Below are 25,132 nucleotides of genomic sequence, written 5' to 3'. Positions count from 1 at the left end.
GAAACTCGGCTTACGTTTTAAGCCTAAATAGTTCGATTCCTCGTTCTATTATACATAGATTACAATATAGTTGGAATTGATTTCTACTCTTTCAAATAATTCAGCGCTTTACCACAATTTGTGACAGCATTAACGTTGAAGTGTTTAAACAGTGATCGCCGTTATATGATTGTTTTTCTTTCTATATGTATGCAATAATGTGGGCTTCCTATCTTCAATTCCATGCTTTTAAAATTAAAGATCAAAAGTCACAAGAACAACGTCCAAATATTATATGACAGGATGTTTGTATAGAAATCAATGACTAAATATATAATGATCGCTGTGATTGATTTCTTCCTATCGCATAACAGTATAGTATTTTTATGCATGTGTAATAATCCAGCCTTCATATACTTATTGCATGCTTTTTGAGGGGAGCTCGAGGATGAAGTCCGTCATGCAGAGCCGCAAAAGTTTCCCCGCTGCAGTTGGAAACGTTTGCATGATTACAAGATTTTATAATTATATATAGATATATATATTTGTTTTGTCCAGAATTGGAGTAATTATAGTGGACATATACAACATTACATGAAGTTTCCTAAATTATAAGCTCCTGGTTTAGTTATAAGATATACATTTAACATATCGAACTATATATACTGTCAGTACTGGCTTTGGTTTTGCCTTTAGCGAAAGCAAAATGTTTACCCCATCGATCACCTGTTTGGATGTACCCGACACAGAAAACAGAATGAAAAAAATTACAAATAACAAGTCTCACTCTTATGGAAACGTGTCGCACTTTTAGCAGGAGATAAACAAGTGCATGTGATGCATTGTTCTCCCCAATCTTCAATTATTTTGTTAAATAGCTTTATTAGCATGTTCGAGGATACCGACATCGAGGTGCCAACGGCAACATCGAGTGGGACATGTTTCCTTTTTATTTTTCACAAAGACCTTAGTATATTTTTACGTGTTTTTATCACAACTAATTCAATTAATCGTTCACCACAATTTGGAGATAGACCCGCTTCACCGTTCCTTGCATTTTGAAAACATAAATTTCGACCAAGTAAAATTACGTTTGCTCAGACTGACGCCTACATACAACTAATGTATACAGATCACATAAAATTATACAGTAAATGTTATAGTTACTTATGTACGGGGTGTAGAATTTGCAATTTGCCTTTTGCTATTAATTGCTGCTTCCACCAAAGAGATAGAGCAAGAGTAGCAGGATGTTCACAATGTCAACATACAGGATCAATGCTCCAAACACGTATTCTTCTTCACTTAGTTCATACTTACGACCTCCCATGATCAGTTGTACATCGTATACCATAAACTACAAGAAAAAAAATTGGAAACCCTTAAATAAAATCACTTCGTAAGGGAAAATGACAGGCTTCCTTCCAGCCTTCCATCCATTTCGAGCAAGTCTATATATGTTCTCTATGCATGATTTTGAATCGAGTGGCAATTCTATTATTAAATATAGAATCCGCTATATAATGCTAATGAATACAGTAGAATTTAAAAACTGCAACAAAAGCCAACGATTCTCCTTTACATTAGTTCTTGGGAGTATATCGCATCGAGCACACGTGACGAATCTCTAACGTACGATAACAGTAACTGGCTATATTTTACTAGAAATATACATGCATGCTGAAACCCCTCGCCATTTCAAACGAAGCGAAATATTTCCTTACCTAGCCAGACCTAACCTTCTAAGTAACTATTTGCGTTTACCTGCCGCATTACGTTGCATGCTGTTATAGACTTACAAGCTAATTTACTTATTAAAAAAATAGATTGCAAAATGACAGTTAAATTGCTGACGTTTTTCATTGAAATACCAAAATTTTGTCTTAGCCAATCAGCAAGTTGCTAAATAACACCCCACTAGGGACCCCCCCCTTTTGGAGTAGGATGGGACGAAAATGTAATTGCCCCCCCCCCCAACTTTTTATACAATAATTTCCCTTTTTAAGGTGCGTTAAATAAGAAATTTTAAAATCCAAACCATTAACATTCGACGTTGAGCTGGCTGTTTGTAACGTTATGCAAATAACTAACGATTACTTGATTTACCCTGAATGTTTTAAGTGTGAGTTAATCATTAGCTAATCTATGCAAACGAAGACGTTTCTCCAATTCCTAACATGGATTTTCTCCCTTGTTTTGACCTGTGTACTATAGTTGCTTTGAATATAATGAGGGAGAAAGAAGGCACAAAATATAATAAATAAATGATAATAGGAAAATATTCCGGTGTATCCCGGTTCCTATTGATCATTATCCAGGACGACTTACAGCAGTAAACAGCAAAGCCAAGACTCCACCAATGGCAATTTTGCCCGCCTAAAAATAACACAATACACCATATGCAATAATAAACTATATTCTATCGTACTCTATAGGGCCTCTATAGTAAACACTGCATAGCACCAAACAACAAAACAATATCTTCTCGTTGGCGCCCGTGAATCGATTAAATCGACCACTTTCTATTTCTATATGGATCTCGAAAATTTACAGGTATCAAAAACCTTCTTACCGTTGTTACCAGCAGAAACGCAGGCGAAAAAATGAGCACAAAGAACACGACCAAAGCAAAAACAAACAAAACACCTCCAAATTTCGTCATGTCAAACTGAAATGAAAAATGTTTATCTTTGCATGGAAAAAGACAAAAACAAATTGAATGCCTTTGTGAGAAAGCGTTTGATTGCAATATTGGTAAAAAAAAGTAAAAATGACTTGTCACAACTCACAAGTTATAATAGTGATTTTAAATTGGCATGCAATGCATGGTGACTTGCAAAATTCCTTATGAAAATTTCATATATCATAGCATGTATTGCCACTTCAGACATTATTTACTTCGGATTATCCTATATAAGTCGCGCACGAAACTTAGAGGATAAAAATCGTTTTATGCATAAGTGTGTAGAGTCACTGATATCTTGTGCTAATTCAGTCAATTTGACTCACCTTGGTCTGACAAGCGAACAAACACACGCAAATGGTCACAATCTAAATATAATGAAGAATTGTTATGAAAGTGCGTCAGGATGATGTTCGCACCCAAGGACGAATCTTACCGCAGTGACCCCCATCATCACCAGAACAATATTTGTTTTATGGTAACTATATAAAAATATAAAAATCAAATTAATGATATCTTTAAACACATTTAACAGTAAACATGGTAGTGCAAGTTCATTCCTACTAATAAAGCATCATAGGGCTCTGCTACATAGTACATAGGTATAGGCGTACAAAAAGCAGGGTGGGGGAAGGATGACAGCTTCCCCCAGAGAGATTTAAATCTAGAAAGGACCAATCGCTCACAAATTTTTATTGGGAATAAATGTTTCAAAAAACTCATTGTCAAGACTTATGCATGCACGCACTAACACATTAATCGTCCACAATAGATACTGCTCCTGGACGCTACGTAAATATCAGTAAATGGGTCATCGAAATTTTCGCATTCCCGTGAAAGTGCTTACCTCGAAATCGCCCCAACCAGAAACGACAGTGCGAGAGTCTAAACATATGAACAGTCGAGGAATTTTTTCATGCATCAATTAAGAAATATAAAACATTTTCCGTACAGAAATACGTGTGGGTGTTTGGGAGAACGAGCAATAATCAGTGGGAAAACGAGCTAGATAGGGCGAATGTTTCCATCTTATTTTCCACGTCATTTAGAGTGATCTAGTGACAAGTCTGATAAAATATTTATTACCGCTTATTGTATAAGAGATTAAAAGATTCAAACATGAAGACACATGCAACGTATTTAAATACACGTAATTCGATAGTTGTAATAAGATACAGTATAGCTATAAAATATTTAGACTTTACTTACAAATAGTCCCAACAAAATTAGGTTGGTCGGATGGTTTCGCCTAAACAGAAATAAGATTAGCAAAATGTTAAACATTAACTGAGAAAGTTTAAAGAATAATCTATAGATGCGGGCTTACATAGCATAAATTTACCCTATCGTAACCCTATTTACCCCTGTCGAAGTCATGTGTACATACGGAAGTATTTTTTATAATACTTATAATAAATTTAAACTTTCGATAAGTTGAATGGATATATTCCCTTGTAAATTTTACTTTTTTGAACCTTCCTAAGCGCGGATGAATTCTCTTATTCATTCATTCATTCGTATGAATATTTCTAACCAATACTGATTAATTCACTCAATCCTGATGGGAACTGAACAGTGCAGAACAGAAGTACTCACCTGACTGAGTCACAGCAAACCAGAACGAAATAGAGAACAAAAAAGATAAGACTAAAAGTAATGTAGAAGACTGTTAAGTTCATTATCCGGAAGACTTTGGGGCATGCGCTTATAACAAAGTTACCCAATATGAACCATATAATTATTACTGAACCATCAGAACTTTCATGCAATTCACATCACTTACTATGCAATAATGTAGAGAATGGTGTTTTGTCCAGCTTTTTCAACAGCAGGTCTAAAACGAGAGCGTTTAAATATTACGTGAGGATGTCAAGAAAAATTGGACAAATACGAGGCGACTTTACAATTTATGCTAACATTTTGGTGCTCATGCATATACTGTGAAAACACTGATTTTTATAAAGAAATGAATAATGATAATCACTTAAAATTCGCATAGCAGGACTAAATCGTCGGTCTGGCTACGCCACTGAATTTTTAAAATTACTTAATACAATATGACAAAAAACGCCAATGCCAATAAATTGCAAAATATACGACAATAATGTATGATGTCGAACTAATAACATTTGAGAGCGCGGTTGGTATTCCAAATGACGATATATGTCGTTTTTTCAGTCGTAAAGTTTCTTCCCTAGGCCCTGTAACTATAACTAATAGGCCTTTCTCATAATTACGTCAAGCGCGGAAAGTCGTACGTTAAACAAAGTTTGATCGGCTTGCGAGCCAAGCAAACGTTGTGTTTCATTTGACTTTCCGCGATTGACGTCATTATAAAATGTGTATTGCAAGAATATCATAAAAAAAAATCGTAATTAGAATTTACACTGAAGCAAATATTAATCGATATCAGAAACTTACACAAAGAGGAACAAGCAGATAACTCCAACTGTCACAACAAGTTGAAAGGACAATATAGTAAATACCTTTAAGTTAATGAGAGGAATGACAGTGAAATTATAAAACCGGTGAGAGGAATAGCCACATTTTTTATAGCATAAATACATAATACTGTTCAAACAGAAACTGCTCGCAAAAGTTATTCTTCCTTGTTGGGAAGCACACAAGCGAACTGGTGCCGAATAAGAAGTGCCTCTATGTAGAGTATTGGATTTGCGCTGATGAAGCTCTAAATTAGACGTTCAGAAGTGCTAGGCACTTCTGGCCTCAGCTCTGCTTTCGCATTTTTCATTTGATACGTGACACCAAACAATTTTACTAATTCCAGAACGCTCTTTTCAGTGTGACCAGACGTAGTAATTTTAATTACTTTTGGTAATTTTTCGGATGATTGTAGTAATTGGAAATTTGTAGTAATTACTACAGTAATTTTTCTTAAAATTACAGAAAGCTTTATTACTTTTCAAGCATTCTTACAAGATTGAAAAAATCCTTATCAGGTGGATAGGCCTATCCACTTATACTGGAATTATAATATAGCTCAGTGATCAAAAATAAGATTTAAAATCATGTTGCTTAGCAACAAAAAAGGCGGGAACAACGTAGCACGTTGAACGGAGTTCGTACTAATATTTTTTAAAAAATTTGGACTTAAAACTTATTTTATTGAAGATAGAAACAAGTGTAAGTTTATTTTGATAATTTTATGATGTACGACAATTAGGTTTACGCTTATTTACACTTTTTATATGTATTTTTGTAGTTTCGCCACATTTGTACGACGGAATGTTTTAGCAGAAGCGGTTTAAAAATGAAACACAAGAAAGGTATTCATAAACGAGTTAACAATAGCTACGTAGATAATGTAGAACAGGTCATTCCGTCAATGCTGATGCAGAAAGGAGAAAAAGGAGAAAATCATTGGAGAAAATCCAGGAATTATATTGTTTATTCACAAAAGAAACAAAATACCCTGGGCCTGGGCAGTTCACTGGATTATTATTAATAAAATCAAACCATAGACAATCCAAAAGACAATCCGAGTATCTTCTGGATTGTCTATGATCAAACCAATCAAACAGGGTTGGGGCCAACACTGGTGACAGGGGGAACAGTAAAAAAATTGCCTCAGGGCTTGGACTGGTTCTTGTGAGCCTTGATGCCATAGTAAAGAAATCAACATACCTTTCGAATAAAACCTATATGCAAATAGAAAAAAATGGGTTAGGAAAAAGTGGCGGACTTGCCAATTGGGTTTTTAAGCTTATTGAACTTAAATGAATAACATTGTTGACAATCAGGTTTGTGGTGTACATGTGCAAATATATGAAGAAAATTGGGAGGAATATGTATTATGCTCATTAAAATTAATTACCTATTGCAAATTTTTAAAAAATTTTATAATGAAATTGAAAGTGAACAAAATATGATCTCACTATAGTGTATCATGAGATTGATTTCCATGATTCGATTAGCTGAGAAATATGCTATTTTTCAATTTCAAGGGGTGGTTCATCATGCATGTTTCAACTTTCTAACTGAAAATTGATAATCATAAACTACCCTTGTAAATTTTGATCTTTGTGTGATAAATGGACATGTGTATACATTTACCAATTACCAACAAATTTTGCCATCCATGTTCACATCACACAGACAATATAATTTTGCGAATAAAATTTCCTCTTTGAAAAATGTTATGAACATACACTCATTGTTTCAAAAAATGCCTTAGTAATTTCCCATTTTTTTCCATAAATAAAACTATACATACTTTTAATGTTGCAGTAATGTGGCTTTCCTTGCATTGCAACATGTGTACCTTAACCATGCTTAAATGTCTTAAGTTACTTGTGTGGCTACAGAAATTTAACATCACAGAAACATCAGGGATTCCTGAAAGTCTTAGGATCCACTTTGTCTTTGTCCTGCTAAACGTTTCTTTGAATATAATTAATAAAGTATTCCTCACCATCCAGCAGAAAAATATTGGTATAATTGTATTGACTGAATAAATAACAGTGTTTTAAAAGTCACTTAATGCCATATATACGCATATAAACTATGTTTTTTCAACATCCAAAATACCATATTCCAGTAACAAAATAATTATTAACGTAATACAAGTATTTGTAAACAAAGCTTAAGTCAAGACAGTTTGATCATTTGTGATTTGATCGAACGGCTACCTTCCATTTTCAGGTTTCACGTTTGAAAATTAAAATCTATCGAACATATCTCGGTATATATATTTGACGAAATCTTCCTAACGACTAGCAAAACTTACCTAAGCGAACGGTTTTGCTCATGAATCCAACCTCGGGTGAATAATTTTGATAGGAGCTTGGAGTGTTACTGATCGCAACGATTGTCGTGTTTGTAATTTGTGTCGTTTGTGCGGGTTCGTATGGTGGAGCAGTGGCTGAGTATGGTGGAGGGGCTGCCATTGGCGGAGGATACGAGCTCGCTTGAGGTGGATAAGCATTTGTTGTTGGTGGGTAAGCTTCAGCCGAAGGAGGAGGGTAGGCACTCGCCATCGGTGGATAAGCCGTCGAAACTGGCGGATAACCGCTGTTTGTATCTGTACCGTATGCTGGATACGGCAATGTGTTCTTTTGATCTTTTTCCATATCGTTTATCACGAAACGTATCGACGAATGATATGTTGAAGAAAAGAAACTATTCAAAATACACTGTTCGAAGTCGGAAGAACAATTCGAGTTCCCTTTGGGAAAATTTTAACGGAAGCTATCAATATTGCGACACGACAAATGCGCATGCTCACATTCTGTGACAACATTTTAAAATTACATCATGGTTTATAATAATCAGGTTGCGAAGAGTGCGCGCGTGATATTCATCATGCATGGGCGTTGCATCGTCACGATTTGTATTTTGCCCCCTGATGCAGACGAAATTGTTGTTTGAGAGGGCCCAAAATTTCCCGCCGTGACTATTAAGACCAGAATTCCCTGCAGGTGACACGGCTTGTTACGTACCCGAAAAATCTAGCCGAACTTACCCGGTGAAAATCGTTCACGAGAACGTGAAGAATGATTCAAGTTGAACTCTTTACGCGCACCGCTATGACGTGTGCGAGTTGACGGAGCATACTGGATAAATCCGATCTTTTTTCCGAGAAACTGCGCGTCAGACCGACTATTGGTGCGCAAGGTACTGTACATGAGCAAATCTTTCAAGGGGGAATGTATAAAGTATATAAACTCAACGATAGCAAAAACAAATGAACGATTTGGATACCAAGTTTGCGAAGAAATGGTGAAAGGTGTCGTTAACAGCTGCAACACCTGCAAGCAAGCCCGACCAAAAACGCTATAATGCAGCCGACAACGGCTTTATGACCTGATGACCAAGGATCGAGCGCTCGCAGTGACAGGAGTGAATTTCGCTGGTTTACTTCTCTACAGAGACAACTGAAAGTCGACGCGCAAGGCTTACCTTGCTCTTTACACATGTTATACGACAAGAGAGATTCATCTGAAGGCTGTGATGTGAATGTTAAGATGATTTCGAGTTTCAACTTCCACCACATCTATCTTTGGTTGACTTATTGCCCACGTGATTGGTTAATCTGACAGAATTATCGCATTTGATTGGTTAATGCTTTATTAAAAGTACTGTAGTGGTACCTAAATTTGTCCTGGACATATAATCCAATTTTATAGTATTTCTATATGCAGGCATAAGAAATGCAAACTCACTGGCTAGCCGATTTTGAATGACCGACCTTTCAAAAATGTAAATTTGTAATTTCAGCGAGTTACATTTCCTTAGCGGCAAGACAGTGATTGATTTACTTTTGTATAACAGGAGATGATATGCATTATTACGTTTTGAAGAAAATAAAGTGCATACACATATGAAATTACATTTTTAATATAATTTTACCAAGCATCAAGAATTTCTTTATCCATGTATTTAACACGTTTTTAAAATCATGCACAACTTTCAGTGATTTTGTGTGCAACATATTTCTTAAAGAACGCATAGAAGTTGGCAAATTGTTGCAAGGGCCCCCCTAAGTGGGTCAAAACTACATCACATTGCTGATTAAACATAGAGCTTGACCTTTTACCAGCATGTTCACTGATGGTCAGTCTAAACTCTATTACAGGTAGACTGTTGGAAGTGTTTTGATCAGTATTTGCGTCAAAAGAAGGCGACGATACCTCCATTCGCCTGGTACTGCCACTGGCATGCGATTGACTTGCAATGTTTTGCGAAAATGATTGCAGGCTTTTCTCCCCAGTTTCTGTAATTTCTTTTCCAAGAGGAATGGCGACTTCCATTTCGGCTATTTCGCCACGCCTACCACTGTTCGCTGTGCCGTCCTTTGCCTTTGGCATTTGAAGTCGTCTTTCTCGTCTTCGATTTTGCCACGTGATCTGTGAAGCCTTACAGAGAAAACTAAACGCTGTGTTTCCACTCTCGTCGCAACTTTTCATTCTCTTGGCACTGGTATCATTAGAGTTTTCAGCTCTGTGTGGCCGCTTACGTGAAGACGTCGATAAAAGACCTTCGCTAATCGCAGTATCTTCATCCATACACATATTACTGTCTAACGCATTCTCATCAGTCATTGACTCGGGGTTTAGTACCGTGTTTGGAGCTGGCGTACATCCCATATCAGGTTGAAATTCACTTGCAATCTTCAACTCGCTGTTTAGTAAATTTACAACAAATTTACAAGTCTGTTCAAGCGAACTACAAGAAAACGTTTCGCTTCTTACACAAGGTATAGTAAAGGGATAAAAAGATTTCGACGCCTTTTGATTTGAATCAGTCGGTAATGAAAAAAGTTTAATAAAACCACTTGCTTTCGTTATATCATCTGTGGTTAGCTGAGAATCACTTGACAAACTTCTATGTGCTTCTCGACAATATTGGATGAAGGTTCGAAGAGTTTCACCAGGAACATGCTGTGTTAAGTTGTGAGATAGTTCAAGTGGGTCCTGCACACACACGGCAGATAGTTTAAATAAGGTGGCATTAACGGCCGATTGCGGTAGGCTTTCCTTGATACCGACTTTCAATACGCGTTGATCGACACCATTTTGGATTGTAATAGCATCATTTTCATAGTCAAACGTACCATAGTAATCAAACAAACCTTTCAATAATGTCCCTAAACAAGATTAAATGAAACGCATAAAAACGCTTTTTTCTCGGTAAGTGGGCGCGAATAAATAGCACAATACGAATAAATGTATATTTGCACAGTGTCTGTGGCGTGGCATGGTCTTCCTTTCCAATTCAAGAACAAGTTGATCTCATCACGAAAATTTCAAGGAAAGGAAAGTTATGTATAGTGTTCCCTGCACAATGTTCTAGGACTGATCTTATGCCAGACCCATCACCAAGTTGCCCATTTATTTTCCCGTTCAACTATTAATTATTTCATGTCAGGACATGCACGGCAACTACTCAAGATTAAAGTGAGAGCGATCAAACATGAGAAACCTCAATATGAAAGTTAACATGGTTAGCCTTATATATATTCGTTTGGACTTTTACGCCAATAATCGCGTTAACGTACTGTACTTACTGTACCTAGTGAATCCCTGTTTTGGCTCGACTCTTTGGCAGTAGACATAAAACTGCAGTCCCATCCATCAATTAACATCTCCTCAGAATGTGACGAGCCTGTTGCACTTGCATCGTCTATTACCATCGCACCATCTTCAGGTGGCAACTGCAGCACAGGAATAACTGGAGGGCGTGTTCGCTGTAAAAAGTGGAGTAGCATAAGAACAAGGCAATAGTTTGAGATTTGGCGACCACCACTTCCGGTCAGACGTTTTGCTGCGCCCCAGTTCTTCAGCGTGATAGCGAGTGGTCGAATGCGGTCGTCCAGCGCAACGTAGGATTTAATGAGCTCAGTATTTCTTAACGCCAACCTAAAAAATATGTAACACTATGTTATCAGTTTTGGTTAAAATACCAGTAGGCTAGGCTGAACAAAGGCTAAGCCCAAAATTAAAGCTGTTAATTCATCGAGACATCTGGTTCTGTTCACTTTGGAAACAAATACTATATTTTCTATTCTTCTTATTACCATATAAAACACTGAACTAAAAAATAATAGTGCATCAGCCATCGCCATGTGTTGTACACCTGGTTCCGGTTGTATAAAACTATTTAACTACATTTTGCATTGTTAAATCCTAGTTAACTCAGAAATAAACGAATCTAATTGGCCAATTCTGTCCTTAACTACAGATAAAAGTTAACTATTCTTTTATACAATACCTACTAGTGATGGGCGATACCAGCTTTTTCAAATCGATACGATACCGTTTCGATACCAGACAATTTGTAGTGGTATCGATACCAAATTTCGATACCGATACCAGAAATTTGAGCCGTTTTTTACCGTTTGTAATTTCATATACCATACCATAATGTGCATTTATCCACTCACATTTTTGGTTTTTCCCTTTGTTTTTTCGCGAAATGAAAAATGGGCAGAAATTATTTTCATTGGTAGCATATAATTAAAGAACTAAGGAACAAAAAAGTGACGAACAAAAAAAAATAAATCAGATTTTTTATACTTTTTGGTGGAAAACGCTGACCTAAAATACTGTAGGCTCAGTATCGAAATTTTGCAACTACTTGGTCAAGTATCGATATTTACTGCAAATCATAAATATCGGTGAGTATCGATACTTGGTATCGAAGTATCGCCCATCACTAATACCTACTATTTCTCCACCACTTTGAATTAATTAATTTTACCTGTTATTGATACTGAGGTCACAAGATAACCCAGAATCACGGTGAACAAACTTCACGACGGGACATTTAGCTGTCTTGACCCCAACAACATTCTGACAACCTGCAGCGAACCGCCGGAGAATGTTGACAACAAATTCCAACACTTCGGAAAGAAAATCAGAAGAGCTTGGTAAGCTGTCGTCGTGGTCCAGAACGCGATTTAAAGCTTCGTGCTCTACCAAAAGGCATAGGTCGATGTCGGCGCCTTTTAAGCCAAGTCCTGTAGTCGTTGAACCGAACGGGGTTACGCTACATGCTGGGAATACCTCAACAAATATTTCTTGCAAGTACTGGACAATGAGATGTCTTAGTTTCAAATCGTCTTCAGTGAGAAACGTTGATAAGGTTACACCTAATATTTGCTCATCTAACTGAAAAAAAGGTTTAAAGTCATCAAAAAAATTATATTATGCTTATATTCTTGATCTCATTAATTCTAAAAAAATATCAATTGCATTTTTTCCAATTAGTCAGTTATAATTAAGTGTATATTACCGTTGTCATATGTTTTATTTTTTCGATTACTTCTTCGTCGAGAAAACAACCCGTTTTTGCTCTTTCTTTTTCCTTTCTGGACTTATAAGATTCCTTTGGGTTCTCTTGAAATCGTTCCTTCAATGTTCGCTTCTTGATTATCAGGTGCTTTCCAAAAAACAAGGGCAGCTGTTGTGACTTGAGGATTGCTTCAGCCTCCGTTGGACAATCAAATTCGACGATGGCAAATGTAGCCTGTAGGGATGAAAATATTATTCAACTTTTCAAAATGAGAAGAAACATTTTACATTTGACTTAACATTGCTAGAAACACACACCAAACTCATCAATTTAGCAGACTGGTTTACTTTTCCGGTTTTTGACATCCTATTTTTGTCAACTAATGCAGAAAGAGTTGATAATAACAACTTCACAATTTATTGTTAACCAATTAAACACCAGGCTTCTTTAAATAATACTTAAACATAATATCAAACCTTTTGCTTGTCGATAAAAATGTTTGTTACTGTACCAAACCGAGAAAAATATTCATTGAGATCATTTTCCAAGGCGTTTCTGTTTTCGAAGCCACGAACGTAAATACTTCTTTCTGTACATGCTTGTCTCTCTTTACGAGATTGCAATAATCTTTGGTGCTTCTTTCCATTGTTATGGATATCAAGTAATGGTTCTAAAGAAACCATTTCTATTATTAACAGTATCTTTTAAATTGCAACTGCATTACATAATTGATTAATATTCTGTTAAATAACATATTGCTGAGACAACAATTATTCATATTGTAGTAACCTGCCTGCCAACATGCAGACTGATAAACAGAAAACCATCAGTCAATCTACATGGTACCATATTTACACAAGATTTACACACTACAGTGTTGTATATTATATATTACAATTTATTATATAATATGCAGTGTTTTATTGGCAAATCTGCCATTGCATGTGTAAAGCGATGATGACACATGTGCAATTATTAATCATAATAACACATGTGCGATTATTGTGTTTGCTCCACCAAACAGGAAGTAGGTACTTTTAATAAAACCAGATTTATATTATAAAATATATAATAAAAACAAAAATACATAGATACTAGAAAATATGGAATTTGTTGAGTGCATGTTGAGAATGATATTGAAAGAGTGAGCACAGTGAAAGACTGCAATATAATTCTCAACACTTGATATAAATTCCATATTTCTGAGAATGCATGTATTGTTCTCTATTTACGGTGAAACTTCGTAGTAAAGATCTGAAAAACATAAAGTTTGCTAAATGGAATATCATGTATTCATGTAATTTTAATGCTATACATGCACAGCTTAATTTGATAATGTTCTCGTGAGGAGGGCCTGGACGGGGTTTACTTGACCAGATGTATCATGCTTGTCTGGTTGAAAAAGTTTGTAGAAATGGGAATAAAGTAGAAGTCTGAATATGAAGTTGATGAAAAACAGATACAACAAATAGTTTTGGTAGAAGTAGAAGGCCTACGTAGAAGGCGTACGCCGGACATGTCCTCAGGGGCGCCGGAAGCAGTTTAGGGCGGTGGGGGCAGAGTTTTAGAAAAGGGCACATTCATTTTACCTTAGCAACGACACAAAGAGGAAACTCAAACTTACAAGTACATGCGAACTTGAAAATCCGGAGAACGCATTTTAAATAATATTACCGGTTATTTTTATGCGAAAAGAGCAGGGGGGGGGGGCAGCTGCCCCCATGGTTCCGGCGCCCTTTTTGCGTGAAATTTTGCATAATAATGTTTGGTGTACAAAATTTGGCGTTCGTATTTCGGCGCACATTTTTCTTAGTTTGCTAAATTAAGTACTGGCTGTATGCAATTAAGATGTACATTTTTATAAAGTTAGCAAGCTAAATCTAGCCTTCATCGTTCATCCCGTTCAGCTGAGCAGTCTGATCTTAGTTTAGCCTAAGTTTGTAGGTAGTTTGGTGCGTACTTTCTTACATTCCATACTGGCATACTTGTAAAATTAAATATCATCGAACATAAGCTTTAGTACGTACCTGATGAAATAAATGTGTTGCAAACATCGCAGTATATCTTCTTCCTTCCTTTTACCTCTGCCATATTTTTTCACTTCTGTACGTACATAATACGTATTCTCTTTTTAAAGAAAAGTAGTATTAAAATTTTAAATAGTAAAAATACTTTAAAAATATTTCTAATAGATATAAATTAGAACAACAGAGGACAATTAGGGACTTTAAGGGAGGGCTTGGGACGCTTCGAAGGCAACCGCTGGACTAATTTTCCAATTATCGTTTATCGAACTTCAAAAATCGCAAGGACTATTTTTTCGCAGCTGCTGCATCTTTTCTTATAGTTAAAGTCTAAAAGAGACGATATTCCCAATAATTTAGAGCATTATTTGCGACAATACAGTATGAATGAGGACGAAGAGAACGAGCCCGACGGCAAGTTGTTCGAAATTATCTCATGATCTTGTGATCAATAGACGCAAAGTTTTGTCTACCCAGCGTTTCGTGTTTACATAATATCGAATATTTTCTAGGCTCGCTTTATCACGAAGTTCAGCCGCCAGTATGGAAAAGCTATCGTGAGTATTGTCCGAGCATTTTGTATGTCTACCTTAAATAGAATAACGATACTGTTTTATCCGTGTTTTGTTTTTATACGGCAATGTGATCGGATCACACATACAAATTGTAAAGTTACGAAACAGGAAGTATTGAAGTTGATTGAAAATTTTATGAATTTTATATATAATACATTCTCCACAATATATGATTTGGAACACAGCAAGCGTTTCAATATAAGACGAATCGTCACTAAACGCTTTAACACTGGTCGGCGTAACAATGAAAATACCTTTTACACTTTTTAGTTTATCAGTTGCAGCTGCGTGCACCTAAACCAACTCGAGTCCGATGCGAAAGACAGGTCTGTATTATAAAGTTTTTTTAATATTGTTTTAAAAACGGATGCTATGTACATGCATACAATGGTTCTTTATACAATGCTTTTTGGGATAATGGAAAATGAATTGTTTCCCGTATAATAACATTTTGAAAAGCGTTTGTCAGAATTTGAATGTTATCTGACATTTTCGTATCTAACAATTGTTTGTTTACATATTAGAGTGATTTGAAATGGCTAGTATCCTCCACAGGGTATCATATGGAACCAATTAGTCTGAATTTTATAGTGTGATAGACTATGGAAGTATTAATTTAACTCCCACAAACAGTTTCACACTTGTAAGCAATTGTACCTGTCTACTGTTTGACGACACAGAAATATCCTTAATAAAAAACAATTGTTTTAAATCTTTTTTAAATACTTAATACTTAATAGAATTGTTATACCACCTGCTAAAAATACACAAGTTTAATACATATATCATTATGAAATTTATACATCATCCCACTATCTAATTATTGTTGGCACTGCCTTTAGGGCGTTGATCAATTGTCGTTTTCACTATTTTACAATTAAATTCCATTTAATGACTGCAAATAAAAGCATAAGATTCCATATTTGAAATTGTATGAGGAAATAATATTGTTTTAGCACATCATTATTGGACTCAGATATGATTTATGTTTTGTATGTTGGCATGGAATTTTCTATATATTTCAAGCTTTAATAAGTGCTGTCTCTTATTCCCACACATTAATGACTTCCTTGTTGGATACCTTTATTCACATCACACAAGCTAACAAAGAGATCCTTTCATCTGCTCTATGTGTATTGATGATTTTATGATAAAATAAGTGAAATATGATAATACATAATAGTTGTCCCTAACTATCAAATGCCAACTTTTTCTGAATTTGGAACATCATTTTTTGGCATATTCTTTGTTTGAAAATTTATTAAAATTTTTATTAAATAACTTTTGAACTTCTTTTTAAAATGAATTTTCTTTTTTAATTTTTTATTTTTAATAAACTTTCTTATATTAGCTGTAAATTCCTTGTGGAAAAAGACATTGGTTTTAGAAATATTGCAGGCAAAATGACATCCAGGAGTTTCATCGTAACCCTGGGTTTCATGTTTTGGAAAAGATCTAAGTTGTCATTCAAGCTAACTGATAACTCAAAATAATCACCCTTATTTTTTTTTCAATCATAGATTAACAACAAACCTAATCATTATGGAAAAGAGTAAGTTTTAGAATTATTACAAAATCAATTCTTCCAAATAATTTCCTTGATTAATAAGCTGACTGAGCTTCATTTGCATATACGGTTGAATACTGGAAAATTGATCACAAATGGCAATTTCCTGCCGTAAGAAGCTACTGTATTACTACACATTTTTCCAGTCTAAAGTATACTCATACATCTTGTGAATGACTAAACATGCATCCTATGCATTAAATATGTACCCCCATTGAAAATTAAACTATTAACATCGAAATATTTCAACTCAGTTGTTCAAAAAAGTTTAATTTTGTTTTCCATTTTCAACTTCCACCCTTTAAGCTTTAGAAATGTCTTTTGAACAATCAGTCCCTGGATTATATACTTTATTTTCAAATTTCTAAACACAACTATTGTATCAATATATGAAGTATCTTATATAATATTTATTTGATATTTTCATTTGGTTTCATATACAAGTTTAGTAAACAAAAATTGCATTTTTATCATGCATGATTTATCTGTAAACTCTTGGGTACATTGGAGATGTTTAATAAAAACTATCCCTTTTTCTTCTGGTAGAAAAAACTCAAAAAAGGCTGTGCCTATGTCTTAGAAGCAGGAAACTAACATACAAGGTATTTCCACTTACATAGATTCCATGGCTTAATATCACGAGAAGAGGCAGACCGCCTTGTATCAGCTCAGAGTGGAAGTTATTTAGTGCGAGAAAGTCAAAAAAGCCCTGGCTCATATGCCTTATCCATGAGGTAAGAGAAATTTTAACACTGCTTTTCGAGAGGGCGGATTGCCTTCATTTGTGTGTCTGTATTTGGTGGGTGATGATCATGCTTTGTTCAAGCTAAATATTCCAAAAAAGTTAGATTCACAACACAGCATTGTTCATTGCTATTGGCAACAATGTCTGTCATTACAATGAAACAATGCTAAAATAATGCCGTTTTTATCATTTTTTGAAAGTCTATGTATATTTCGTTATTCAGTGCTTCGTTCTCATGTTATAGTTTGGTTAAGTTTGGTACTTGAGCATGTTTCTTGGATCTCCCGTTCCCTATTGTGCAATACTCACAGGCACAAGTCAATATCATTTTATATTTGTAATGTCTGGTTTTCGGCATTTAAAACAATATATGTTTAAAAGATATGATGTATTAATTTAACAATAATACATTATATGAACGTATGCATATTAAGCTTCGCTTCTTCTTTCACTTCCTGTTTTCCTCAAAAACCTCTAAGATATCCGCTGTTTTAAAAACCCCACCGATAACGATGTAACCACATTTTCTCACTCTCCTATTAGTTCTGTAACGAAATTGAAGATGCAAATTACTTGCGTAAGGGCTGTTCCCTTAAAATTATTACGTCGGTTGTTAAAGATCTTGTTCACATTCTTTAGAATTCAAAATCAAACCATGAATTTCCGATTGTATTATGATGGAATGCATTACGTCGGTAAGGATGAATTGGGCGAGTAGGGCCTAGGGGATATATACCAGTGATATATACCAGGTCTAGGATGTCAAACAGGGGAGTTCAACAGGGGCAATTTCGTTTTTAAGCTAATCAAAACGCTAAAGATAAAGGAAATATGCATAATTTTATAGGAAAATAGTAAAGCCTAAAGGAGGGATGCGCATTTCATTCTTTCCTCAAGCAAAAACGAAAAATGACAATGAAACGTGCTTTGAGATAATGCCACTAATCACAAGAGTGAATATGAAACACTATGTATGAAAGCGCAAGTTAACAGCAAGTTAACCTCGTGCCCAGGTTGTTTTTTTTTGGGGGGCCCTCGGAGACCCTAGGTACTAGTCTCCCATGTATGCCTTGCTCATCAGCCATCCCAGAGTTGAGGTTGAGAGTGCAAATAATAATGGCTAAGCATCAGAATTGTTTTTCGAAAATAAACATCCCTATGTCGCACTATGTATCACCCCCCCCCTGATAATGATTAAAAATAACGCACCTTTCCAGCCGAGAAAAGATTCGAAACGCTCAATGATTTGGTGGAGGATGGATTGATTTCAATGTATATTGAAATGAATGCCAAGGATTATATAGAAACTATGATGTTACAGCCGCCAACCCCGCCAAAAAGATCCGAATCAACGCGAAGAAGAATATCATCGTCAGATGCAAACGAACAAAAGCAAACGGTAACTATAGAAGACCATCACTTGCAGTCGGCTTGGTTTTGAAAAAACCAATTAATTATCAATATTCCCACATAGATTATTTCCGTCTACTCTAAACGTATAATAATATACATGTATAACTGCATCCATTGCGCATACACGCATCATTACCAAAACCGTTCATATTAATTCGTAAACATTGGTAAGCACACAAGGGTTGTCCGTGTGTTACTTGGAAAAAAAAATTCGACGAAGTTGTCTCACACATTACAAACATGGTTGTTACAAATCTTGTTACAACTTGTTAAAGTTGACGAATTGTATGTTTCACCATTTTTGCAAAATGTTGTAAAACTTGCAAAGTGTTGTAAAACATTCACTGTTTTTTAGTATTCATTGATGTTATCATTTTATCACTTCTGTACAATTTGAATAAGTCTTTAATTTTGGATAAAATATCCCTCAATTTTTGCAAGATTTTATATAAATAGAACTCCAGTTCAAACATGTCTGGAACTAACATCTAATGCAATCTTCACAATTCAGTTCAATGTATTTAATCATCTTGACCTTTCCTGTACATGCAGGGTGATGAAAGAAGGCCCAGTGTGGATCACAGGCAGAGCATCAAATCTGCTGCTGGATACACCAAAGAACACAACTTTAAGGTACTGCAGTGCATCATACGATTGTCCTTCTTGTAAGAATTAATCTCTTCATATCTTTGTTTTTACCACCTGAATATCGGAAACCTTTTAATAATATATGGCAACAGGAAAGCAAGACCCTTACAAAATATTTCATTCACATAGCGCTGTCAATTTTCATTGTTTTTCAATTTTTTCTCAGGTTCACACTTATAAAGGTTTCTATTGGTGTGATTATTGTAAAAACTTCTTATGGGGCTTGAAGCAACAAGGACACAAATGTCAAGGTATTGAATTTAACAAACCACAAATTTTGACCAAATTGTGAGCCATCAAAACCAGCCCTAATTCTGCTCTAAAATTACCATTAGATTGTGGATTGAATGCACACAAACAATGTATCACGCGTTTAATAAAAGATAATTGTCAACCGCACAAGAAATTAGTAAAACGAGGTTTGTACTTGTTAACTTAATTTCAATAATTTCCAAGGGTTAATTGCTATAGAGTGCGTATAATAATAACTTTATAGCCTGTTTTTCCCAAATCAAATATAGCCAAACATAATTATAATGATCATTCAGTTTTACAATCGACTAACCAGAAATATTGTTGAACCAATTACTAAAATCGAAACCCCTGTATACTGTGTTAATAGCCTGCTAACAATGCGTTATATTTCTTAACTTTGAGTGAACGTAGTCTGACAATGCCTATATCTTACAGGCAGATTTAGCTTAGGCCATGTAAAAAATATTTATCCGTTAAAATATTTTTCGGCGTCCACACGTAAACACAAAAACGACGCGAAAACTCTAAAGTTATTTGATCCTGCACTACACCTTCATCACGAGAACGTCAACGACGATGTGGAAATGGCGAATAAATGCCATTGGTGTAGCGCGTCCGTATTTTGTATTTGGGCGAAATGCACCGCAGCTTTAAGAGGTGTGCATGTGTGCATGCAATACGTGGCATAGAAAAACAACCGGGCTTTTTATTTAGGGACGCGGTAGCGATAAAAATACATGCAAATATACCGACCCAGGAATCATATATACATCTCACAATAAGCATGGTATTTTTAGTGTTCGGAGTTGATCTGACCACTCTTGTGAAAGCACACAATACAAAACTTCCCACTATATTGGAGGACTGCGTAAGAGAAGTTGAAAAGAGAGGTATTTCCAAAATCATGTTTATATTTTTGTCCTGCCTCAAAGGCCATTTCCTTACTTAAAAGATTATCTAGTTGACAGTCCCTCGGAGTTCAGGTTTGAGGAGCAGCTAGCTTAGTGAATTAGCAGTACATGTATTATATAGAAAACTAGCTGTTATATAAATTAACATATTGCTCGGATTTTCTTCACTTCCCATTTCAGTTTTTTAAAGCTGATTTATTAATAGTAATCAAATTTACTCTCACCTACGGTTACCTTTAGGGATGACATGTGAAGGCATTTACCGAGTATCAGGGTTTGCGGATGACATTGAATATCTAAAGACTTTATATGACAAAGGTTGGAGGCTCCCTTTGGGTGCAATATAAATAGTTAATGCTGTTATGTACCGTAGCCTACTGTAGATTTCGTTTTCATTCTGACCCGGTTTGAAACTCGACATTCAAACAGTGGGTTTCTCATCATAGTGTCAAACTTAAAACGAAAATGCAGGCTTGTTTAATTGTTTTAGTTAGGCATGCAGCTGTGTTGCTTTGGGCGACTTTCTATATCTCAATTTCGCAAATGTTTCATGGTATAGCTGCTTGCGTTTTGACGTAATATGAAGTTTAGCTTTGACGCTTCTCAGGAAGAACATAAATTTAATGGTGATGAGAAATGCGTCATTAAATAAATTATTTATGTATGTATGTGATGTATGTATGTTAAAGTGCCCATGTCATAAAATTGGAATTTAGATTTTTAGAATCTTTGTTTAGCAGGAAAGCGTGCCCTCTCTCGCTAATACCATATATTGTGTGGTATACTGTGAAGACAGCTCTAAAGTTCGATTCACGATTTGTATACTTGTTTGAGACTAGTCTTCTTTCGACTCTTGGGTGCTCTCTCTCTTGTCACCTTGTTTTTTTCTCTCCTTTTTCATAGCCTTTAAATGTAGGAAAAAGTAGTATAAGACTACCATAATTACTTAGCGCTATTGCGGATCGACTCTCTATACCATCGGAGCAAATTAATAAAAATGCAGTGTCATAATAGTAACGACGTTATGCCAATGTGACGTTCGAAATTTTGATCTTTTTATAGGAGATGTCGTTGACGTCGGTCCTTCAAAATTCGGAGATATTAACATTATAGCTGGTGCTTTGAAACTTTACCTTCGTATGCTGCCATTGCCTGTGATAACGTTTGAAACGTATAACAAGTTTATCGAAGCAATACGTAAGTGTCGACTGTTCAACGGCGTTTTCCATTCAACCTTAGAGCCAGGTTTTGAGCTTCAATTTCACTTCGACCATGACAAGTTCTCGCCAATATAGATGTTTTATGATGTGCTGTTTAATACTTTGTTACATAGAGTTGGAGAAGAACGCGTGTATCGAAGCAATTGGTAGATCGTTAGCGGAATTACCTCATGCACATTATGCAACTCTAAAATATATCATCTCCCACCTCAACATGTAAGTATACAACTCTACTTAACTACAAATATTTGTTGATTATGATATGGATTGGGTTTTTTTAATACGATTTGGTTTTTTGAAGTCACTTTGCAGCTTTACGAGTGTCACCATTTTCAGCAAACTATGAATGGTTTTACAGTGGGAATTAATGTCTACCTATATAGCCCTTTATTGTAAATGTCCACTAAACTATAGCAGAGGCCGGTTAAATCATGCACTTGTTATTTCGAAATATTGTTCTGGTTATATCCGGAATGGCGGGAAAGGACTGGGGCTAGTTGTTAATCGCAAAAATCGACGGGTTCCATAAAGAATAACAAATTATTGATTAAATACTGCAAAGTGGTTCTATTTTGACAAACTCTTTGAGCGTAAGATCGCCTGGGTAGTTGTGGATGTTGAAATTAGTTTGCTGTCCCAGTGAATTTTATTTCAAAGTTCAAACTGAACTGAAGCAGGAAGAAATTGTATCATCACTACATTATTCCCTGTAATTTGCAGTGTTACAACGCATTATAAAGATAACATGATGACTTCAGAGAACTTGTCTATCGTTTTTGGTCCAACGCTCATGAGGACACCCGAAGATAAGAGCCTGTTGGAGTGTCAAAGTTTAATCAAATTTCAAAAACTTGTTGTCCAATGTCTGATTGATAACTATTATACACTGTTTGGTGCATAAAAATGCAGTTTAGAGTGGATTTAGAAATTTTGAATCTTCGTCGTTCCTAAACAATGAGCTGTTAAGTAATAATACAACACGTATTTTACAAACTAGGATATTTAACTTTCATTGTATAACCCAATATACATGCAGGCCATCCTGTAGAACTCTATAGACCCATAGTTTACCTGTACCGGGAGCAAATATTGCAAAATTCATGGTAATTATATGAGAACTAAAATAGATGCACTTGACCACACTAACCACCTGCTTGCAGTAGCCTTGTATCTGTTCTATAGTTAACTGATTATATGTAATCGGCTGCGGCCGGATTTTCGTATATGAAGTCAGTGTTCCATTAATATAATAGAAATCTGCCTTTAGTACGGAGCTAACCCGACTTGCAGAAGAATGGTTTCTATACTTCTTCATTAAGGGCATTTATATATGAGCCAGGCAAAAACTCAAAAGTCCTTCCTAGGCAACAATAAAATGTCTCAATCAACAGTAAATTTACACCTCACTTTATTCCATTTTTCAATTCGTTTAACAGGACCAGCCTGGCTCATATAAATGTTCATGCTCCATGAGTTCTTATACCAGATTATATATATATATATAATGGATATTCTGTAACGAAATACTGACGATATATTTGGCCTAGGTCGGGTTTCAAACTGATAATATATGTCAAATCCATTGGGTATTAATATTTTTAGATTGTGTGTCACCCAATATTAAAGCTGATAATTTCTGAAACCTTTATACATATAAGCAAAAAAAAGGAGTTTTGCTTTGGTATACTTTTAGGATAGAGAGAAGTTGAGCGTTTTACGGGATCGACTTCAATTTTACAAAATTTTATATGTTTGTATACTATGAACACCAATACTATACCGAATCTACTAGTTAAAATAGTATAAATTGTATGTAAAGTGGTGAGCTTGTTATGGATGATACAAAAATGTTATTGATCATACGTGACTTTGTTAACCCTAGTTTTATTGTGTTTAATTGTGTTCAGTTGTAACTATTATGCCTGTATGAATATAGATCGGAACGTACCGGTCCACGTCGAACAGTAGTGGGATAGCACATCTGAATAGGAGGCGTGCAACAACCCGGCCAAGATACCGTCACATTTAACAAAAATATAATTCCAATCAAATTTTATTATAATTCGTTTCGACATAGGTTATGCCAACGACGTAGCGGGTTTTGGTCTAGTTTTTCAATTAGACTGCGTTGCCAATCCAAACAGTCCAGTCAACCCACTACCATTTTTGATTTCCTTGTCGACATAGCATGGATTTGTCTAATTTGTCAATTAGACAAAGTTAACAGGTTAGCTGAATTTTTCAGTCTACCGAATGTGTTTTTTATCTTGAGCCTGTATTCATTCTGTTACGTTTAAAATGGGACTTTCTTCCTATAGCTTTATGAGAAGAAACATAAGTCAATTTAATTCAAACAAAATTTGGTAAAATGTTCCGTTCCGCTGGGCGTGGTGGCGTGCGCCTGTAACAGAGTTTCCACGGCGTGGGTGGTGTGGAATGGCTTGAGGTCGGGATTCCTGTCGTACGTCGACCTATGTCGATCGGGTGTCCACACTAAGCTAGGCGTCAACATGGTGGACTTCGGGGAACCTTTGACCGCCAGGTTGAATAAGGAGGAATGTACCGGTCCAGGATGGAAACATAGCAGACAAAAGTTCCCGCGTCGAACAGTAGTGGGATAACACTTCTGAATAGGAGGCGTGCGACAGCCAGGCCAAGATAGTTGAACCCACTACCATTTTAGTCTCTTTTTTTACTATATTCCCTCCCTGGAATGAAATACTTCTAAATTTCTTCCGTCACATTTAGCAAAAATATAATTCCAGTAAAGTTTATTATAATTCATTTCGACATAAGTTATGCCAACGACGTAGCGTGTTTTGGGGTTCAATTTTCCACGGGCGGAGAGAGAGGGTCGGCTGAAGATTACCTACTTTCCATCCACCAGAAGCTCACACTCTTAAATAGAACAAAGTAAACTGCAAAAAAAAAACCAGACCCTAACCCTAACTAAGAAACTACCCAGAAGATATTGTCAGTAGTTCAATTTCTGAGTTTGCAAATATTCGAAAGTTAGAAAAAAAAATTAAAGAGAATTGAAGAACGAAAAATAGCACCTACCGTGTCCGAACCTAAGCATGCATCACGCGCGGGAGATAAATCACTTGACCACTCAACTGGATGTGAAACGTTGGAAAACGGGCTAGGTTGATTTAAGTTATAGTGGTCATTTATAGAAAAAGTATTGAAATTTGTAAAAATATAGTTTGCCGTGGGGCACCCTCTCTCACCGCCCGTGGAAAATTAAATCTCACGTGTTTTGGTCTAGTTTTTTAATTAGACTGCGTTATCAATCCAAACAGCCTAGTCAACCCACTACCATTTTTGGTTCCTTCGTCGACATAGCATAGCAGGGATTT

At 35.7% G+C, this 25,132-nt stretch overlaps 3 protein-coding genes across 3 annotated transcripts; 1 reads left to right on the top strand and 2 right to left on the bottom strand.

The window, feature by feature from the left end:
* Positions 1–164: 164 nt before the first annotated feature.
* LOC114527858 (protein lifeguard 2-like) lies at positions 165–7,870 on the bottom strand. The gene is made up of 12 exons (XM_028549565.1): positions 7,410–7,870; positions 6,308–6,321; positions 5,084–5,148; positions 4,446–4,496; positions 4,259–4,309; positions 3,872–3,911; positions 3,510–3,547; positions 3,099–3,144; positions 2,989–3,030; positions 2,552–2,647; positions 2,308–2,355; positions 165–1,336 (listed from the first exon to the last, which is right to left on the bottom strand). Exons 1-12 carry the CDS (start codon positions 7,750–7,752, stop codon positions 1,187–1,189), a joined length of 984 nt encoding a protein of 327 aa, XP_028405366.1. The 5' UTR covers positions 7,753–7,870; the 3' UTR covers positions 165–1,186.
* A 1,166-nt stretch (positions 7,871–9,036) lies between these two features.
* Positions 9,037–14,588, bottom strand: LOC114527891 (speckle targeted PIP5K1A-regulated poly(A) polymerase-like). Its single transcript, XM_028549603.1, has 6 exons — positions 14,443–14,588; positions 12,892–13,085; positions 12,416–12,649; positions 11,882–12,291; positions 10,694–11,040; positions 9,037–10,268 (listed from the first exon to the last, which is right to left on the bottom strand). Exons 1-6 carry the CDS (start codon positions 14,504–14,506, stop codon positions 9,079–9,081), a joined length of 2,439 nt encoding a protein of 812 aa, XP_028405404.1. The 5' UTR covers positions 14,507–14,588; the 3' UTR covers positions 9,037–9,078.
* A 123-nt stretch (positions 14,589–14,711) lies between these two features.
* Positions 14,712–23,648, top strand: LOC114527861 (beta-chimaerin-like). The gene is made up of 15 exons (XM_028549567.1): positions 14,712–14,853; positions 14,952–14,996; positions 15,285–15,340; positions 16,535–16,566; positions 17,202–17,315; positions 17,966–18,021; positions 18,544–18,725; positions 19,292–19,372; positions 19,554–19,638; positions 19,723–19,806; positions 20,440–20,532; positions 20,794–20,871; positions 21,616–21,750; positions 21,887–21,989; positions 22,494–23,648. The coding sequence occupies exons 1-15, from the start codon at positions 14,823–14,825 to the stop codon at positions 22,672–22,674; spliced, it is 1,356 nt and encodes a 451-aa protein (XP_028405368.1). The 5' UTR covers positions 14,712–14,822; the 3' UTR covers positions 22,675–23,648.
* The last annotated feature ends 1,484 nt before the right edge of the window (positions 23,649–25,132 follow it).

This window comes from Dendronephthya gigantea, unplaced genomic scaffold, assembly GCF_004324835.1.
Source record: "Dendronephthya gigantea isolate DGI-Jeju-01 unplaced genomic scaffold, DenGig_1.0 000047F, whole genome shotgun sequence".
NCBI lineage: Eukaryota > Metazoa > Cnidaria > Anthozoa > Malacalcyonacea > Nephtheidae > Dendronephthya > Dendronephthya gigantea.
Note: the sequence above shows the minus strand (reverse complement) of the source record. Positions and strands in the feature narration are given on the sequence as shown.

Excerpts from the sequence above, each read along its gene's own strand:
- LOC114527891 (XM_028549603.1), bottom strand. The coding sequence starts at position 14,506 with ATGGCAGAGGTAAAAGGAAGGAAGAAGATATACTGCGATGTTTGCAAC. Across the intron at positions 12,650-12,891 it reads TTTTTATCGACAAGCAAAAG|GCTACATTTGCCATCGTCGA; the intron begins GTTTGATATTAT and ends TCATCCCTACAG. Across the intron at positions 12,292-12,415 it reads AAATAAAACATATGACAACG|TTAGATGAGCAAATATTAGG; the intron begins GTAATATACACT and ends CCTTTTTTTCAG.
- LOC114527861 (XM_028549567.1), top strand. The coding sequence starts at position 14,823 with ATGAATGAGGACGAAGAGAACGAGCCCGACG. Across the intron at positions 19,373-19,553 it reads CCAAAGAACACAACTTTAAG|GTTCACACTTATAAAGGTTT; the intron begins GTACTGCAGTGC and ends ATTTTTTCTCAG. Across the intron at positions 19,807-20,439 it reads CAAGAAATTAGTAAAACGAG|TGTTCGGAGTTGATCTGACC; the intron begins GTTTGTACTTGT and ends TGGTATTTTTAG.
- LOC114527858 (XM_028549565.1), bottom strand. The coding sequence starts at position 7,752 with ATGGAAAAAGATCAAAAGAACACATTGCCGTATCCAGCATACGGTACA. Across the intron at positions 4,497-5,083 it reads ATCTGCTTGTTCCTCTTTGT|ACCTGCTGTTGAAAAAGCTG; the intron begins GTAAGTTTCTGA and ends CTCTCGTTTTAG. Across the intron at positions 3,912-4,258 it reads GTTTGCTGTGACTCAGTCAG|GCGAAACCATCCGACCAACC; the intron begins GTGAGTACTTCT and ends ATTTCTGTTTAG.